This window comes from Xiphophorus couchianus, chromosome 22 (assembly GCF_001444195.1).
Source record: "Xiphophorus couchianus chromosome 22, X_couchianus-1.0, whole genome shotgun sequence".
Taxonomy (NCBI): domain Eukaryota; kingdom Metazoa; phylum Chordata; class Actinopteri; order Cyprinodontiformes; family Poeciliidae; genus Xiphophorus; species Xiphophorus couchianus.
In genome coordinates this window covers 19,228,451-19,249,083 of record NC_040249.1, presented here as the reverse complement: position 1 = coordinate 19,249,083, position 20,633 = coordinate 19,228,451, and the positions used below count along the sequence as shown (strand labels likewise).

Genomic DNA, 20,633 nt, shown 5'->3' with positions numbered 1-20,633 from the left:
AATGTTATGCAGATTTGTGTTAGATTTGCCCCTAAGGACAAATGCCCAAATCTTATCCCATGTTACAGGATGTACTACATCAAATAAATGCAGGGTGATCTTTGAAAGCATCTTCTGAAAAAAGGACAGTCCTAATCCTCTGTTTGGTGTCCATGGAGTTCAGCCCTCCTTATGTGTACCATCAGCCTACAGCACAATAGACAGTCATTCCAATAAAAGTCTGAAAGCCAGTGTGGATATCCGGCTCTCTTTTTCTCCAAACTATCCCTTTAATGGTTTATCCCGCCACCCTTTCTTTTTTCTTCACCAATCCCCCTCTATTTCTCCATATTCTATGGAAAAAAAAGGAATGTCTCAGACTGCGTTTTCCCTCCCAAGTCTTTTTTTCATGTTCCGGAAACATGAGGAGACACGTCTACTGGAGGGGATGAACCTGCTGGATGAGTGTGTTTGTTCAAAACAAGCTGCACCTTGGTGATAGATAGAGGGGTCTCTGGGTTTATGCAAAAAAAAAAAAAGAAGTTAGTCTATAAAACACTTTGTTTCCTCACTAAATTACAATTTGTTGCAGCTTGCAGCTGCTTGTGGCCCAAATCATAAAACCACGATTTTTATGGATAGCTTCCTTCATGTCAGACTCACATATTTAATCATAGTAACATTTACCATAAAGAGAAAAGGCAAAAACATTAGCTATAGACAATTACAATTTAAAAAGTGATTGAAAATGAACATCCAGCTCTTCTGTATGGACTCCTGTGGTTTGGACTGAAGCAGAGTTTGGTCAGATAGGTATGAAATTAAATACTGAGATTTATGTTCAACCACAGAGGGAATTTCAGTCACTTTACTGACTTATTGATGTTTCAGACTGTGTGGTCAGCAATATTTGTTAGAAATGCTTTAGTCTACGGCTAAGCACAAAAATAATCATGCCCCCAGCTGATTAAGGTTTCAAATGATTTATCCAAGACGTTTCTGACAGGAGGTGAGACAGGCACCTCCTAAAAGATCACAAAGCAATGTAAAATCAGTATCAGTTTAGAAAATATATATATTCATCACTATTTATTTAGAATTTATTTCATGTTTTTAATAATGGACTTTGTGAAAAATTAATAGGGAAGATGAATTTTAATGTAATCATTAAATGGGAAATCCAAAATAGTAATAAACCTTAGATCTGAATATTTAGGAAAGTAAAAGCAAGGTTTTTGGTTTCTGAAGAATGTATTCACAACTATTGGGCAATAAGTAATTCTATAACTAATTAATTAAAGTAAATCCCAAATTTGCAAGTAGACATTTAAAAAATATAATAACTAAGCTTTCCCCATAGGCATAAACATGAAATAACATGTCAAGTCTAACAAACAGGCCCAGATCTATTATGATATGTGTTTACACACAATTTTGAGTGTGTGTCTAAGTTGGAAATGTTTTCAATATTTACATGTAAAATCAGCCATAACATCTTCTGCAGCAGCATAATCTACTTTTTACATTTTTAACATATTGTACTTTTTAATAAACTTTCTATAGGTATTGTGTGTCAAATGAACTGCTTTGCTTAATGTCACAAACTCATGCATTCCTGAATATCCCCTTTGAGGGACAATAAAGTTTCTATTTCTTCTATTTGCCACATGTGTAATATTGTGCAGGGTAGACAACAGCCTCTAAAACATAGTACAGTCTCATTTACTGCTGCTAATGAAACCCAATACCAGATCTGCTGTGATGAACTTAGATCAAATCAGGTAAATCAGCCGTTCGATCTGCTGAATTAAATCTGTTCTGATAAGAGGAGATCAATGAGCCCATCCATGAACATATTAGGTAGGAAGGCTAACAAACCGTCTTCGGCTGATCCCTTAGACAGATCACAACACAAAGCGGGACCATCATTACAATTACAAGTTTCCATTTTCATTAATGGAATTGCTTCGACATCATGCCATGAATTAAACATCAATTTAAGTAGATTTAATCTGCATCTGTGCTAAGCTTTCCAGTTTTGCTTTCAATCTGAACAATCCAGATGTGTTCACTTATAGCTCCTTAGCAGATTTGTCCAAGTTTTTGGAGCCTAAAACATGAAATGAAACCAGAATGTACAGTTCAGTAATAACATGGGGTGTATCTTCTTGGTACGTGCACAGAAAAAATGTCACTGGAAGCAGGAGAAACAAAGTCAAAAAGAGCAACTCATAGTCTGAGACAAGCACAGGTAGGTATATTTTCAACATTTATTTTTTGCAAATGCAGCATGAATGCCTGCAAAACAGCATCTTAATGTTGGTCCAGTAGAAAACAAAAACAAAAAACACTTGGTTTAATACTTTGTTTTTCATATTTCAATTTTGTCCTAGGAATTTTGAGTTTATCTTTGTTTCAAATGAGGAAGCAGATTGCACGTAGACATTTTCAAATTATTATGTCTTTTACTTATATATAAATATCCAACGAATTTCATTTCAACCGCGGCAAAAAAAAAGAGGATAGAAATGGCATCAATATCTAAATACAAAAAGGATTAGATGACTATAAAATGTACAGTTTTAAAAATTTTTTTAACTTAATATTCACATTCATGTATAAAACTTACAAAATCTGGATCTCTCCAAATTTCTAAAAATAGAACCTTTCTGTTAACTGGTGAAGGATTATTTTTAAATTACCATAAATTTAACGGATTATTCCATATCATCAGCATTAATGTAATAATTTCCACCATCTCGTTGCTGGGTTTTTTTGTACTTTTTTGATTCATTTTTTAAAATATGTAACTCAATAAATTAACATACTAGCGCAGTCCCTGAAAGCCAATACTTAACTGTGTTACTGAGAAAGTGTGTGTGTGTTTAACAAAGGATGTGTGAGGAGAAATATAGGACATCTGTCAGCATAACCTGCCTCATAAATGGGAGCAGGGTGTGGAGGTGGGGGTTGTTTCCAAGTCCATACAAAAAATAATTCATAGTAAATATATAATATATTTTTATACATATTTGAATATATTTACAAATATAGCCAGCACTTTTCATTACATTGTGGATTCTTTTTCCAGAATAATCAGGGAAGTTTATCTAGAGAACTGGAAAAAAAAATGATGCACCAATATTACAAAATTAACAAGAAAAGTTTTTATATCTGCTCTCCTTGTATTCCTGTTTTGTTAGTCGGTGCTCCATATGTGAGTCCCTTTTTCCTATTTTCCTAGTTTCATGTTTTCTTCTTCCTTTGTTTGTTTTTCAGTTCATACCAGTCCATACATTCCTCCAGGAGTAAACAAGTCTTGGAATGCCAGCCACTGCTACTTGATCACCAAGCAAGTAGCGCTATGGAGTTTCTGGGTAGGAAGATGAGAACCAAAAGATGAGAAAAAGCTGCGTGTTTACATGAGAGAGGAAGAGGAGGCCTCAGGGAATGTCAGTTCATCCAGTCAGTATGAAGGAGCTTCCGTAACGCGCTCCGTCCCCTCCGTTAAGACCTCAAGTGTTCTGTGTTGGTGTGTGGCAGTGCTAGTCCCCGATCGGGTCAGTTTCAGAGAAGGTGTCTGTGCTACGTGTGTTCAGCGACTCTGAGGTTGGGGCAGGCCAAAGGTTGGCTCAGGGTCTGAGCCGGCAGAGGCTCATCTCTTGGCGTTCCCATTAATGTGCTGGTACTTGGGGAGGCAGGGCTCGTCCGGCAAGGGGTCGTGGGAGAACACGGAGTCATCGCCGGAGGAGCAGGAGCTGCGAGTGTCAGGGAAGCTGGGGGAATACTGCTCCGTAGGCGCACACAGGTCCAGATATTCCTGAGGACGCAGATAGAGGAGAAAAAGAGTGAATCTAAATTTAGATAAACAAAAAAAAAGTTTGCACAGGATCAAAAGCAAACAGGAGAAAATAAATTGAGAGCTGAAACCGGGTCAGCAAGAGGAGGACTCTAAAAGGGCGGTGGAGTGAGAACAGTATCACCTTCATAATGATATTTATCTGAGCCATACCAAATCACCCTGGGAGGATATAAAAAATGGCAAAGAAAAATAATCTTCAACTGGATACTGCATGAAAATATTTGTAGAAATAATAGGTAATAAATCGAATCTCAGGCTGCTGTCTGATCCAGCAGAGCTAATAAGAAAAGAAAGTTGACCTGATCGCACAGCAGAGCAGTTCAAGATGGGTTGGATGTTGAGAGCAAAACTGGCAGGTTATGTGGAAAAACTGTGAGCCAACCAAGACATGAACCTGAACTGACAGGCAGGAAAAGCAGAACATGAAAACAAGAGGCAGTCAAAGGACTTATTAGCTCTGAGGGAGCTGCAAAAATCCACAACTCAGGTGGGAGAGTGTTCACAGGGAAACCATTAGTCATTTATGGAAGAAAGTGATCTGGTCAGTTTACATGAATGTTAATCTTTCTGGCAGAGACACTGAAAACAATGTGAAGCAGAATCCCTGCCTGAACATATACAGTCAAAAAGGGTGGCAGTAGCATCATGCTTTAGAATCGCAAGATGACGGGATTCGGCCAGCTGTTCTCAAGCCAAACATTGTAAACTACGTATATACTTTTCTGTAACAAAGGAACTGCTAGTGGATAACTACTACTAATATTTTAATTTTCATCTCCTAAAGAAGCAGAAGGAGGCTTCTATTAAGTTTTAGGAGCAGGATTGTTTCCAAAGTCTTGCAGGGAAGGCTGAACATCTGGAAGTTTTTAAAATTAAATTTGAAACTTGAGTTTTAAATTGATAATTAAGATTGAATTCAAGACTTTTTCAGACCATGCATACAATGCATAATTCAACAGAATGTTTCTGATTGAATATTAATGTGTTTAATAAAAAGCCTAGTCAAAGTCCAAATATTTAATTTGAATTCACATGAGTTAAAAATTGATGTTTGCAGAGGCTCTTCATCAAATCCTATTGAGTTTTAGCTATTTGGCAAATAAGAAGGGCAAAAATTTTATACTTTGAGTGTTATGTTACCCAAAAAGATTTGTAGCTGAAATTGCTCAGAGAACTCATACAGACTGACTACAAAAGCATGTAACAATTTTCAGATTCATATTTGGCTGAAAACCACATCTTACTTTCCTTCCGCTTCACTATTTAGCAATACTCTGTGTTAGTCGATCAGAAAAACAACGATAGGAATACTTTAGCAGTCGTAGCAAAACATAATTTCCATAAATTCTCTTGGAAACTGGGGAACAATATACTGGCCTTCTACTGCATCCTCTCCCATAACTTCAGTCAAAACAGATCTGAAACCTGGCCCTGAAAAGCTTGACATAAACAACAGGAGATGGTTTGAAATGAATCAAGAAGCTGGCAGAGCTCAGCCAACCGCCATGAAAAAGGAAAGATGAAAACCTCCAGAAATCCTGTTATTAATTTTTGACTCAGTACAGTCTTGTGAAGATGTTTGTGTCTGTTGAGGCCCCCTTTTTCCCCTCTGCTTGTCTTTAATGGCTGTTACTGGGTCTCATTGTGTGGATGAAGAGTTTTTGGGGTTTTGTAGAAAAAGAGCACTGGCTTCCATTTTCCCAGCTCAACACGAAAAGGCTCATATTACTAAAGATCTCCACATCTGCCAGCGGTTTGGGGTAGAGGTGAAGGAAGGGGGGAGAAAAAGGGGCAAGAAAGGGGAGCTTTATTACATTTCAAAAGTTCGAACTCATAGTTGGGGATTTTAGGGAGACAAAGAAGGGAATGGAAAAAGGGCAACGAGGCATCAATGTGACGACTGGACTGCAGCAGCTATGCTGAGCAACGATTGGATCATCCAGTCATTTCTCAGCAATGGGCCTCATGTCAACCAGGCTCCATAAACTTTCTGGCAATGCTCAGCCAAACCTGGTATGGTCCTGCATGTATCATATTTTGGTGTTTCGTCACAATTAAATGTCTGTTTGGAAGGAAGGTACATGAGTTGGCATAAATTGTGACCACCCAAAGCGAACAAGTTAACAGAGGAGGTTCTGGAGAGGTGTGAAAACCAGCTAGACTCACCTCATTAGTGTTCAGGGTGAGGATTCGATCCAGGTCCTCCACTAGCTGCTTGAAGGTTGGTCTCTGCGATGGGATGGCGTGCCAGCAGTCCTTCATCATCATGTACCTGAGTGAGAGGATATCGTTTTCATGAGGAGTACACAATGGAATGATAACACCGGTACTTTTTCCCTACTTTGTGTTGGTGGACAATTTGTGTTGGGCTAGTCGTTCCTGAATGCAAGTTCTGAGACTGGATTTTATTTAGGTGGATCAAAGTACAGAGGGGTTACACCAAAAGTATGTCACTTTTCAGCTTGCTATGTGTAAAACAATATGGAAACAACTTCATAATAATGTTTTATTGTGAAGTTTATGTTGAATTATTTAGGTGATTTCTAAATGCAAATTGTTGCACTAGATTTTATTCATCACTATTGCAAATTGTATTCCTACAAATTTGGGAAAACAAAATGTCCACTTCACTCCAATACATAAGTGTTCATTATTTTGTGGTAAACCAAGTGAGTAACCTCCAGATGATTGGGCGGAATTAGGTATTTCTTTTTACGGGTATCAATGTAAAAGAGGCTATAACAAATTTATGTCACACTATTCCTATTTTTACTAGTAAAAAGTTTTGTCACTTTACAGTCCTTATGTAAAATCCTTAGATATTATAATGAGGTTTGTTGTTGTAATATGAAAAATGTTCAAACATGTGAATACCTTTCCAAGGCACTATAATGAGTCAAGAATATCAATATCTGATTTGTCTGCCATGTTTGTGCATTTCTCTGTGTATTCTGCCTTTGTCCCTTCACTTCCGAGGCCTTATTGAGAATTGAGAAACTGTTGGTAAATGATCCCAGTTGTACAGATGCCTGACAGAGTCGCAGAGGCATTTATCAAATGCAAACGAGTCTCTCACGGACTCCAAAGTCCGTGAGAGACTTTGGAGTCCGATGGTAGCCGTCCATCTTGGACGGCTACCATCTTAGCCGTCCAAGATGGTTTCAGCATTCTGAATTAATGCTAATTCAGAATATGGATTGGTTGGAAACGATTGGATTTTGGTGAAAAGTATTAAACTTACAGCTCATTGGTGCAGTTTCCAGGCTTGTCCATGCGATGTCCCTCTTTGAGCAGCTTGAAGAGCTCTTCTACAGGAATGCCGGGGTAGGGTGAGCCCCCTAGGGTGAAGATCTCCCACATCAGCACCCCAAATGACCAGCTAGTGGGGAAAACAGGAAATATACATGCTTTATTTGCAGAAAAGATGTGGAAAGGTGAGATTTGTATGTAAATCAAAAAAGAATCCATTATATGGGAGCATTGGGACCACTTGGCAGATGATTTTCATCCTTTCAGCTGATTAATGGATAGAGGAAATGCAATTCAGTAACATCAGTGGTGTCAATGCCCACTTTCTGTCCTCTAGTGACTTGTGGTGCAAAGCCGCTGGCAGTGTTGCTCGACTCTGATCTCAATGACGCCTTTTGTGCCCAGCTGGCTGGTTACAGAGCCTGGCATTGTCCAGTCGCACCAAACCAAAGCAAACACTGGACCACCCACAGCAGACAAAAGAGAAATAATCAACAAAAGACGTCCAGAGGCGGAGGTGGTGACTACTAATCATTAACTGCTTCCTTGCCTCAACTTCCTGTTGTTGAGTTCCACTTCTCAAATGTTAACTCTTCCTACGGTGGCTTCATTATTGATGCAAACTAAAGGGATGCATTATTTTGTGCAACATATTGTGCATTACCACAGACTTCAATCATACTGAGCACATGAGTGGTTCAGCAAGAAAAGTCTGCAAAGACATGAAGGTAGGGCATTTATCATTTCTTTCATCTGTTTACACAATCAGCTGGCCAGGTCGGTTCTCTCCTCTATCAGTGCTTTGCATCTGAGCCCTTGTTGACACACTCGCCTCTCCTTTCTGTGACATTTTGTAACCATTACTCAGCTTGTTTAGCCGTCCAAGATGGTGTCCACCTGCAAGCAGCCATGACTTACAAAAATAAACACACAAACTCGGGGGGCTACTTAGCTGACCTGGCATGCTGCCTTAGTGGAGAGCAAACCACTTATGTGTTTCAGCCAGCTTCAAACATAGATTATGTTTATGCGAGTCATTTAATTAATGAATGCCTCTGTGTAAACAAGGTTAGGACTGAGGACTCATCCATAGCTCATCACATTTAAGTCATAATGTTACGTCATATGCTTCTCCTGTAGGACTTTCTTATTGCTGCCTAAAGGCAACGTACATGTGAATGGTAAAACTATATTATGTAAATTGGTGGATTACTACAGATGCACACAAATTTGGCTGATGAATGGAAACAAAAATCCAATCTACAGCTCAGCCGACCCAGACTGTTGGACAGTTTGAAAATATGGAATGCATTCTTTATTCAGACAGTCTTTGCAGTAAATGCACCATGACTAAGTGATAATAGGTCTCACTAACTACAACATTCTTTTAGTATAGAGGTTGTGACTGAAGGAAGAAGAGTTAAAGGTTTAAGATTGGTTGGTATCTTTTCCTGTTCTGGTTCTTGACTGAACCAAACCAAAGTGCTATAAGGTTGCACTAAGAAAAACGATTCAAGGGTGTATCTGAATCATGAACTACAAACTCCAGAACATTCAGTCTGCTTGGCTGATGAAGGATCTGGCCTACAAAGAGCTGAAATGAGTGAAATGTGTGAAATTTGTTTTATTCAGATTTATTCCTGCCTTTGCCTCGACAGAAATCCTGTCTCCCTCTTCTTCTGCTACAGCTACAAAGACAAAAATCTTCAGACACTTGACCCGCCCTCTGAATCTGGGTAAAATAAGGACACATATGTGGGATGAATTTGGAGATGTCTTTAAATTTGGACACCCTTTTTGTTGCATCGCTGTGACTTAATTGGCTGTTTAATGATGCAGCTCCTGAATTTGGACCCACAAGTCAGATTAACCACTTTCACTCTTTGGTGTGGAAGCAGTTACCAAAAGAAGAGCATTACAATTAGGTTATTTTCATCTCCTGGGAAGAGTTTGAAAATAAAGTCAGAGAAAACATAAAAGGTGTAATGAGCTTTACACTTCAGGAACAGGAAGGTTCACTGGATGACAGTTTTTATCCTTTTGAGCATTCAAACCTGTTCTATCATGGTGTGTGCTGAATTTGTAAATGTTGGCATTCTTTAGAAAATCTTAAGAGTTAAGACAAGTATAAATGGTCTCTAGGGAATACAAGAATCGACTCCAGTTTACAGTTCTGATGCTGACATCCTAAAATGTCATCTCAGCATGTATACCCTGTATTACAGCAACTCATACAATGTGATGTAACGCTTCTCCAAACAAATAGTTTATAATTGCTCAAAGCTAACAAAAAAAATTAACTGCTGTTAATAATATTTACAATAGTAAAATTAATGCTAGTTAAAGTTCCATAAAAAAACAAGGTTGGAAATTGGCCACTAAAACTGATCTGTGGATCTCCAGTGAAGCTGAAATCTGGCTCTCTGCACTTGAGCTGCAATCCTCCGCTCATACCTACACTCTCCAGAGCTGCTCCGCTGAGCTCATTTGTTACAACCACAGAGGGGGGAGTGTCATTGCAATTCATGTATTCATTTAATCTGATGTCATGTATAGATCGCCTGTGCCTTGTGCTGTTTGATTCAGCTCCACCTCCTCCCGCACACGCACAAAAAGCCAATTACTAAATGTGAGTGATGAATCGTAATTAGGGGTGAGCCAATACAGAGCACTGCAGCGATACAAACACACACACGCTCCCTTTCTCCTTAGCTCTCCCGTGTTATTGATTGGAGAACATGAAGGACGTGGTGTGTGTACACAGATACTTTATGTGCACACAACGACCGCAGAGGGAAACCAACTTAAAGCACTTTCCCTACGTTAATTGAGATGTTTTGTGCGCTACTGGTGTTTGGCTTAAGTGCACATAGCGAAAACCTCCTTTTGCTAGGGTCAGCATGCAAGGCATTTATCTAATTGCCACATGCGCTTTTCTGCCGCCAGTGTCTGGAGCAGAAACTTCAAACAACGCTGTCAGGATGCATGAGACTCAAACACCAAAAATAGAGGGATGCTCTCGCTTTGTTCTGTTTTTAGAATGAATACTCTTGATCTTAAATAAAACGAGGAAGAGACAGAGACGGGTCAACGATTCACATACCAGATGAAAGAAAGAAAGAATGCTGGGATAAAAGAGGAAGAGGGGGAGTTATTTTGATGGTGGAGCCAGTCCAAAAACGATGAGCAGCAGCATGTATAGAGTTTTGCTGAATGAGGAGAAGAGAGCGAACAGGGGGAGAGAGTGAATGTAGGCCCGAAGCATTGTTGTGTTCAGACATTGGGTAGAGGCCCGAAAAGGTGGGGAGACTTCCGAGCCGAGCCGGAGAAGCAGGAGGAGAGGAGGGGAGGGGTTCTGGTGGGCTTCGGGCTCCTTCCAGATTCTTTGAAGCCAGTCAGATTAGTAACACAGCATTGGCTACAAGTCTAGCGTGAAATCCTCACTTTTGCCACAGACCGTCCAACACCAGTTCCTTATAGCCAATCACCCCGCAGTACCCGAACCCCCCCCCCCATCCAAAAATCCAAGATAGCACAAAAAAACTTCATCTCACTTAAATCTGATTGCACAAACAAGGAGCAGTGATCGCACACGCCATACTAGCTTGTCTGTAGCCTTGTACTCACACATCGCTCTGGTGCGTGTAGACCCGGTCGAAGAGCGCCTCTGGAGCCATCCATTTAACCGGGAGACGACCCTGAAAACGCAAACACAGAGGAGGAAGGTTAACTGAAAGCCAAGCCATAAGCAATCCTTGGAGTCCTTATTCCGGGCCTCATCAGCATCTTTACAATTATTCACTAAAAAAAGACTGAAATGTGAGAAGAGCCTCGGGATTAAGGATGTAAAAGAAGCGCCTGTCTGGGAGGGGAATTCCCAACGGAGCGTTTATGCTGTTTAAGCAACAGAGGTGATAAACAGGGTCACGGATAAAGAAGAGTTTATCTCTGTGTGCCATTAAAACAGGCCGAGAGGCTAAGCATTCTTGGCAAGGTCAAAGTGTACATTACCTTAATGGTAAACCTAATTTCAAGAGCTGAATTAACTAACTTAGTTCCTTAGGTTCAGTTCTTACGTAGAGAGCTTTATTACTATTCACATTAACAAGACATCATATAGTCCACTAAAGTTAAAGTTTTTCTCATCTGGTCATTTTACTGCCAGATCTCATGAGCGCACAAGGAGCTTGAATCATCTGCCGACCCACTCTTCCACCTGAGGTATGGATCTCTGCAGCTGCTCCAGAGTTACTATGGGTCTTTTGACTGCTTCTCTGATTATTGATCAGATGTTCAAAGCTTGGAATATTGTTTTATAATCAAATGCAACTTTAAAATTCTCCACAATTTTCTCCCTGGTGACCTGTGTTCCTTGCTCTTCATGTTTGTTCACTAGTGTTCTGTAACAAATCTCTCAGGCATTAAGAGAACAGCTGGATTTATATTGAAATCAAATTACATACAGGTGGGCTCTGTTTAATAACTGGGCAACTTCTGACAGGGTTATTGGTTACATTTTAATTGGGCATATCATGGTTAATAGAGGTTGAACACAAACACATACGAGTCTCTTTGAGATTTTTATCTACAATAAAACTGTATTTTATCTTTGTGTTTATAACACGATAAAATGGTTTGAATAACTTTGCAGTGCAGAATACATATAGTTTATAAAACAAAAGCAAAGTAGACATTAACATTTTATTTTGTGGCACCAAAGAATAAAAAGTAAAAATTGATGGCTCAGTCAGATCCTAAAAGATCATTGCTGGAGCCATGGTTATTGTCCCGGTGCTCACCTCCATCATCATCGTCAAATATTGTTGTGGTTGTCAGCGAGTTCTCAGCATGATCGTGCATGCAGTGAAAAGGCAGTCATGCATATTAAATGAGGATGTGCAGGCTGCGCTGCTCTGTGGTGGGAAAGAAAGACACCACTGGGCCACTATGGAGATGTCAGTTATGTTTAGTCTGCTCCCTCTCGCCCCCCAACTCTCTCTCTCCGTGTCTCTTTCGGGGCTAATTGTGTAAATGTTGATGAAACCAAAAGAACAAGAGACTGAGGGGGTAAACTAGGCATGGTCCGGAGAAGCACTACATTCAGAGCCTGCCTGGGAACCTGTAGCTTCTGCCAAGACACCAGCAGAGGAAAGGGGTGAAGCAGAAAGACGAGGGGAGGGAAAAACACAGAGAAAAGCCTAAACCATGTGAGCGGATTTCACACTGTTTGCAAAAAACACTCTATAACCTAACAACCTAAACGTTTCAGAGTGCAGCATGCATGTTGTGAGAACTTACATTGGTTGTCTTTTTATAGTAGTCAATGTTGTGGACATCCCTGGCCAGGCCGAAGTCAGCGATCTTCATGACGTTACTCTCAGTGACCAGCACATTCCTGGCTGCCAGGTCTCTGTGTATACACTGGGATGGAAACAGTGGAAAAATGAGGTAAGAGGAAGAAAAATGGGATGGTCAAAGTGAGGGAAAAAAGTAAAAGCAGGAGAGGGGTCAGGTCCATAATTATTTGGACAAATACACAACCCCACACAAGAACATGGCTGGAGATGATTCATACATAGTCATGTATACTGTAGATATGTAAAGACCAAAGTATGTGTGCGTGTCAGACAGTCACATTCCAACAGTGAGAGAGAGCGTGAGGCTGCATTTGGCCAACATGGCTGTACCCCCATTGTGAGAACCTCTCAATTCTTCTGCACAGAGGGGCTTTTGTCGTGCAATGGGAGACAATACAGGGATTGGGGCAGGGGGTATGAGTAGTGTTTTCAGGGGACCATGTTCCCACAGGGACGCACAAACAAGCTTCCAACGTAAAACCCTCCTGGATGCTGTTGTTAAGCCCTAAGTACTGAGTACTGGCACAGAGATGTGTCCAAGTAGCCAGGGGGCTGGAAGGTTGATGTGAAAGTAGGACGTTTCGTCTGTCCTCCCCTTACCTTTTGAGATGCAAGGTACTCCATGCCCCGTGCCACCTGATAAGTGCAGGAGACAAGATCTTTGAAGGTGAGCAGTTCATCGGAGACACGGGCGATATCGTAGGAGTACTCCATGCCGGGAGGACGGCGGGCTCTGAGGTACTCTCTGAGGTTGCCTTTGGAGGCATACTCTACTATCACATATAGGGGACCTGTACAAGCACAAGTCACAACAAAAAGGTGTTCAAACCCTATCTTGAACAGAATGTATGTAATGTATATTAAATTAAAATATTGCTCCCCTCACCGTCTTGTGTGCAGGCTCCCAAAAGGTTGATGATGTTCTTGTGTTTGCCGATCATCTTCATCATTTCCATCTCTGACACCAGGTCAGAAAGGTCCTTTTCTGTGGCATCGTCTAACAACAGAGAAGTTTATAATCAGAAAAATAGACACAACAAGTGTCTCTCTTTAACTCTTTGACTTTAAACTAAAAGTGTGTCCAGTTCTACAGAAACTTGCCTGGAAGGTGATTGTGATTAGGCCGGGATGACAGACATCGTTGGCTAAAGTTACAGCTTCTCACATAGAGTACAAAGGCTTTCAAAGGTAAAAGAAAGGGTGATGTGGGAAATAAACTTCATTGAAGACAGTGGAAGTTTACCAATACACTAAGATAGTCAATGTGGCATTGCGTGCATTCTTCAGTACCATTACAGTAACTTGAGTCACTGTTAAAATGACTCTACAGTGGAGGAAGGTATACAGGACCTCTGCTGTACCTAATCTTACTGTGCCTTGCAACCCCAAACCAGTCCAGCTCCTTTCTCCTGCTTTCATTAATCACATCAGCTCTCTTAATGTGACTTGCCTCATTGTTTAGATGCTGACTGAGCGCTACCCAACTGCTGCTTTGGGGTCAGGTATGCGACCGCCCCTAACCCTTACCTATCTGACCCACCTTCCTCAAGCCGTCAGTCAGCAGCCACCAATAACAAGTAATAATGCCAGCCTAAGGCTCCACCTTGCACCTTTGCTGAACCCCAGACTGCAACATGAATCAGCTAAAGAAACTTTCTTATTTCAAGACAGAATGAAGCAGAGTAAATCTAAGCCCACAGGTCTGACCTAAAGTCAGATGTTTAAGAATGAAGTGAGACTTTGATGGTGCAACAAACAGAGACTAGATACGATATAAGATATGATATCATTTTACATCATATCACTCCTAGGTTTTTAAATCCTTTTATTAAAATGCAAGCCTAATTGGTCTGAGTTTAATCTGGAAATATGGAGCATACCATAAATCAGTCCTACCCTGAACCCCATGCTGCACACTGCTAGTCAGCTGGATGTCTGGAAATATATTCTTTAACTTTGCTTATCTTTTTTCTGATTTTGTTGTTATAGCTGTTATATTTTGTTGTGTTTGCGATTGTTGCAGTGATTGTGGTGGGTGTTGCCTTTCTCTTTCTTTTGCACTTTTAGTCATTTCACATCTGACTTTTTTGAGGTATAAAATGGTGCCGTGTACCATGGGTCATGCAATCATGTGTCAGGTCGTTATGTTTTACCACTTTGATAATTGGTTTTACATGATTTCAAACCACCTTTCTTTACTCTACCTAAAGAATTTTCACACTATCAAAAACAATTGCACATGAAGTTTTTATCTCCATTTGTCTCTATAAATTATGCAAATACTTAAATAGGACTGGTAGGGTTTTATTAACTAAATTTAAAATTTCCAGGTTCAAAATAAGTAAGAATGAGTAAAAAATACAATGTGTGTTGCAAATAATTCAGTGGGGTGAACTGAATATCCCCTTTTGTAGAACAAAACCCAACCTGGCGTATTGAGTAATGTTTACCCAATACGCCAGGACAGGATCTTAAAAACTGCTATTGAAAATGTACATTTGGCAAGCTAAGACACTTTCCAAATATATTAAGACATTGAAATCTTCTTCTAATTACTGTGATAACAATGAAACTGTGGTATTTTAACTCATGGTTAACACACAGCAGAATCTCATAGAAATCCACTCACCTTTCAGCATCTTCACTGCAACAGTGACCGCCTCCTTGGGTTTGTCCTTATCGATGCCCAGAGCTTCGGCCATCACAACTTGACCGAAGCAGCCTTCACCCAGAGGTTTGCCAAGAGTCAACCTAAAATAAAATACAACATAAAAAAAACCCCCCAAAACTGGATGCTGATAAGTTCAAACGGTCCATATAATAGGCCTTGCACTAACTCCCACTCTCCAGATATAAAGCAGGAAGAAGTGTGGGATCAAGATAATTAATGAAACCAGGCACATAGCCACACCCATCTTTCATCCTTTCTGTATTTCAATCAGGTTCTGTTTGTGGGAGTGCTTCTCTGGCTTGATGAAGTTTTTGCCAGAACAGTAGGTAAGAAGACACACATGGCAGAGATAATCTCTTAATAAACCTGAGTTGAGCCACTCTTTTGTAAACTATTTATCCTGTCTTGGCATGTTCCAGTATACAATTATAAGTCTTTGCAAAGGAGCAGCTCAGCCCTGACATATTAGCCTGTGATGGATGAATTTCTGTCTTTCTTTTGCAACTAAGAAGTGCTGATGAACCTTTTTTTTTTTTTTTTACAATACCAGCAAACTGCAAAGCAGCTCTAGGTAAACCAGATTGGATTGAGAGTCTGCAAACTTAAATTCTCAATTGGCTTAAGGTGTTAGATTTTGACAGATGAATGAATATGCTTTAATTTAAACCAATCCATTAGAACTCGGGCTGTTTCGTGACGCTCCACCCTCCTCCCAAGTTTTTTGCTGCCTCAAACAGGTTTTTCTTCCAGCATCGTCCTGTATTTATCACCACCTAAAGTATCCTCCCTATAACTATGTCCTGCTTTCCTCCTTCATAGGTTTGTGGCTACTCTTTCCATTCTTTGTGAGCTGCCAAAAATTTGGAATAATGCTTTGTAAAATAAACCAGCTTTAAACTTTTTCACAACTTTCTCCCCAACCTCTTCTGTCTTCCTTGGTTTTTATGATCCTGTTTGTTCAGTAATATTCTCTAACGAACCTCTGAAACTTTTGAAGAACAGCTGAATTTATTCTGTTTATTTTGAGTCTACTCACTAATTAGGTGACTTGTGAAGACAATTTATTTTGGGCTGTCAGCATACGGGGGCTGAATGCAAATGCAGGTCACCCTCTTTAGATTTGCTTTGTTAAACAAAACGTTGAAAACCATGTATCTTTTCTACCTATGTTACATGTTACATGCCTGTTACATACAATCTCAATGACATAAAAGAAAGTTGGTGATTATCATAACATGTGGAAACGCTTAAGAGGTGGAGATATTTTCTGCATATTTTAATTGTTAGCTATGCCATGGGGTTTGATATTTAACTTTACTACATGTTCTCTTGTGACTATTCAGAGCTGAAGCACCGGTCAGGCCCCTGAACATGCCGTATAACTTGGTGCTTTTTATTTTGATTGACCTAAGTTGGTCCCTCGCCTCATAAAGCCCACTGTCCACGCTATCTAAACATTCACAGCACAGCGCTAAGCCGAGAGGCCTGAGGCTGGCGCCCTGCGGTAGTAACACAATCCCCTATCTGTCCACTCACACTTGCCACACTCAATGGCAGGCATTCTGTCCATCCGGCCACACATAATGGATGTTATTTTTTTCCTCAGCCTAAACCACAAAAGTTAGCATTCCTCAGCATTTTACAATCCCAACATGATCCTTCAAGCGCTGGAATGACAGGCAGGGCATAAAGACCCAAACAGTGAGGAAGACAGAGATTTATTTTTGCAAAGTTATAACAGCCTCCATTTAGCTGGGGTCATGAATTAAAATCATAAATTTAATCAATCCAGCATGCAAACACAAAGTCGAGCATTACATCAGAAGTGTGGTTTTATTGATAAACAATTTAAAATTTTATGAGCCAGGCTTTTGTTTTTTTTCTTTTACAGGCATTCTAACAAAAGTTTCAGGAATTTCCCTTATTCTTTTAAACACAGAGTCTCGGTTTGTTTTTAAACTTCTCTAACTCTTACTGAAACCTCAGCTGAGCTAATTCCTCTGGTATGACAGAGAGCAAACACTCCTCGCCCAAACATGCAGATGAAAGCTGTGAATACCAGCCACTAATTAGCACAACTTCACTCTCTACGAACAGAAGCATGCGATACGGAGTCTTTCGGTGAGGGAGAGAAGGAGGGAAGTTTAGCTGCTCTTCTAATGATGGGGCAAGTTTCACACCAGATGAATCAAAAGCTTTAATCTCACCAGGTGTCAATCCCCAAATGGAAAAATATTTTTAAAATTATTTAGCAGCTGTTTTAAAGCACTAAACGCCGTAAACAGGTAGTGCCCGCAGTCTCCGATTCCAGATTTCACTGTTAAGAGGATCCTTTTTAAAGTGGTACAGCTGCCTTTCATTAGATTAAATATGATCTAAAAGTGAACTTATTCCAGAAATTAAATAAAAATAACCTGAAACTCATACATTATATGCATTACATACACACAGAGTGATATATTTCAAGCTTTAACCCACAAAATTTCATTTTGCAGAGTGTTAGTTTCAAGCATACAACTGGAAAATTTAGTGGAAGGAAAACAGTGTGGTCAAAAAAGGCAGCAGCTTTGAGAGGATTGCAAAAGAAAGCCAGTTAAAATTTATTTTATTTTTCTTATGCAACATTCGAATGCTTATATTATATTATATTATCTATAATATTATACATTATTAATTATAGTATTAATTTACTATAAACTTTGTTAAACTTTTCAATCATATTTTAATTCATTGACACTGTTGCAAAATATAACTGGTGGCACCTTGGCTACCCTTGGTGGTACCCAGAGGAACTTTGTAGCACAAATTTTTGCAAGGTTAAAACTAACAGACTAACTGTGATGGAAATAAACACTAAAAATCCAAACTTCAGTTGTTGCACTGCAGGATATTTCAATAACTCCCTCTGCAAACTGGAGAGGAAAACTGCGAACCAAGAATAAATGCTGGAGGTTACTTCTACTGTGTGCCATTTACATCTCAACATATTCATTAAAGTATCTTGTGTGCCACTGTGTGTGTGAAAATTAATATTAAGGTAAAAAACCCTACAAAAAATTTCACAGCAGAAACCTTCTGATTTGTTTTCATTATGCGTTTAATAATTATGTGTTTGTGACAGGAGTTGCTTTAACCTAAAGGTAGAAGTCTGTTTTGGTCTTTGCCCTTGTTATACTATCTGTTCCTTCTACTGCTAATGAAGTTTAAGAACAACCTGCACCATCCACTTTTAAACTAAAGCTGTAGAGGATCAGCATTTTCTACTATTTCATGTTTTATGCAGAAATCTGCTTTACATAATTATGGCTTTGAAGACAGAAGACGTACAATTACAGGTTGCACTTAATAAAGAACAGAAACTACAACAGTGTGTTTTAACAGGCAACTCTTACCTATCTCTGGCAAATTCCCACAGTGGATCCTTTGGAAGGTCGTACTCAGGGATCGGTTCGTCGGGTGCAGAGCTCCGCCGCGTTGTGATTCGCACCAGGGGGGTGTTTGAGTTCATGGATGAGCTTGAATCTGCCGACACCTATAGGAAAAAAGATATTGGCTGATCACTGTGATCTAGGTTCGTAGGTCAGTTAAAGCTCCAAGGCATCACTAGAGGAGTTGGAAACCTGAGGCATGAATTTCACTACACAACCTGTAAAATATTCAATCGTGCTTGCTTCCCACAGTGAATGTTTACTAGCCGTGAAGTTTCTCCAAGGCAAAGATTCGATTTCATCTGTGTTAAAGAGGTGAGCAGCTACAATAACTTGATGAATTTGTGTTAATTGCTGGTGAGCCTGGGTCTTTAAGCGACTCCCTCTACACCCTAACCTTACCTTGACTCTGGAATCAGTCTGCTCCACAGAAAGTAATCCAACACTCTCTGAACATTTTGGTTTCCCTTGAGGTTAAAGAAAGTTCCACATTTGGAAGGAAAAATGTCTGGCTGCAGTTTTCGGCAGCTGTGTTGACTTGAACAGAAGTGCATGCCCTCTGAATGAATCTAGGTGTGGATCCCTTGAAATACCTCCACAGTATGTCATCCAAGTACATCTCAATAAATTATGAGATCATTGAAAAGCTAGCTTGTTTCAATAATTCAATCCAACAAGTTCATCTTATGGATTAAAATACATTATACACACAGTGATATATTTAAATCTTTTCTTTCAATTTATATTAGAATATTACATAAAATAATTAAAAAAATGCATTTAACATATATTTACAAAAATGTAGACATGTTCTGCGCAACATGTCTACAGTAGAATGGCTGGGGGTCTTTAATATTTTTAGACATGGATTACTTTTATTACTGTCTCTGATCTTCGGCTTTATGATAAGGCACAGTTTCTTTAATAATAATAGTGATAATGCATTTTTTTATAATTAGATCTACATCTCGAGATCTCAAAGGGCTAAAACAAGTAATTATAATGGATAAACTAACTAAATAGGTAAATAACTAAATAAAAAATCATCTTACTCTGCATGTGCCCAGTCTCAATCATTGCCAAAACAAGCACATTTTCTACAAGAAAGACAATTTTAGTGATTTAACAAAATACATTCTAAGAAACGACATTTTAGGTTTACATCAGCTGAAAGACAAAAATAATCTATATTAATAGAAAAAACTGTGTAGTAAATGTATGAAGTACAAAACTTTAACTTTTTCAAGATGTTCAAATTTATTAAGATGCACCTGTGCAGTTAGTTGAGTTATTATCCATGCAAACTTTTTGTATTTGTTGATTCTAAAAAGATGCATTTGGTCAAAAATAATAGTAATTTAGATTAATTATGTTCCCAAAGCCATTTATGAAATAATTAGCTGTGTTTCCTTGTCAAATGTCAGTGGTGTGTGTTGGCTCCTCTAGAAGTGTTAGATGCCTTTAGAACTCTTTATCTACTTTCTGTTACCTGGCGGCGCAGAGGGATCTGTTTGGTCAGCTTGTGGACCGCCGGTGGGCTGCCAAAATCGGGCTTCTTTGCTGTGTTCCTCATGCGGCACACCACCACAATGCCCACCATGCAGGCAATCAGGAACATGCCTGCACAATATATTCCGATCTCCAAGTAGTACGAGGTAATGGGTCCTGGAGATTTCTCAGGGGCTGAGAGAGATGAAAGAACAACGGTCAGGCGGAGGTTAGGGCAGGCATGTTCCAGACATGGAGGAAAACGCAGACACAGACACAGACACTATGAAGATGACTCATGAGTAAATGTTATCACCATCGACAGGCGAACTAAACAAATCGCTTTGTAGCACCATCACAACTCCCCTTCGGCCAACAGTTATTAGCTTTTGTGGGGTCTCGCAGGCCTTCAGTGGCTTTGACAGTGTCATCAGATTTTAAATTATGACTCAGACTGAACGAGCAGGCCAGCATGTGTCTGCACTCTGCGTCAATCTTTGAGACACGCGAGCACAAGGACAAAAACACACCCAGAGTCGTCTGAACAATAAGTGCTTCACTTCTATTGTGGCTGTGTATGACCCGAACTTCCTGTCTAG

The 20,633-nt window shown here is 39.7% G+C and overlaps 1 protein-coding gene across 6 annotated transcripts in view; it reads right to left on the bottom strand.

The window, feature by feature from the left end:
- Window positions 1-2,231: 2,231 nt before the first annotated feature.
- fgfr2 (fibroblast growth factor receptor 2) overlaps window positions 2,232-20,633 on the bottom strand; it is a 56,178-nt gene continuing 37,776 nt past the window's right edge. For 4 of the 6 annotated variants that reach the window (XM_028007461.1, XM_028007460.1, XM_028007464.1 and 1 more), the window contains 10 exons: window positions 20,030-20,229; window positions 18,511-18,650; window positions 15,077-15,198; window positions 13,334-13,444; window positions 13,048-13,238; window positions 12,389-12,511; window positions 10,718-10,788; window positions 7,083-7,220; window positions 6,008-6,113; window positions 2,232-3,799 (listed from right to left, as the gene is read on the bottom strand). In XM_028007461.1, the coding sequence (XP_027863262.1) occupies window positions 3,635-3,799; window positions 6,008-6,113; window positions 7,083-7,220; window positions 10,718-10,788; window positions 12,389-12,511; window positions 13,048-13,238; window positions 13,334-13,444; window positions 15,077-15,198; window positions 18,511-18,650; window positions 20,030-20,229 (1,367 nt within the window). In that variant the 3' untranslated portion in view covers window positions 2,232-3,634. The remainder of the gene's footprint in view (window positions 3,800-6,007; window positions 6,114-7,082; window positions 7,221-10,717; window positions 10,789-12,388; window positions 12,512-13,047; window positions 13,239-13,333; window positions 13,445-15,076; window positions 15,199-18,510; window positions 18,651-20,029; window positions 20,230-20,633) is intronic. The other 2 variants (XM_028007463.1, XM_028007462.1) reach the window with 2 other exon arrangements.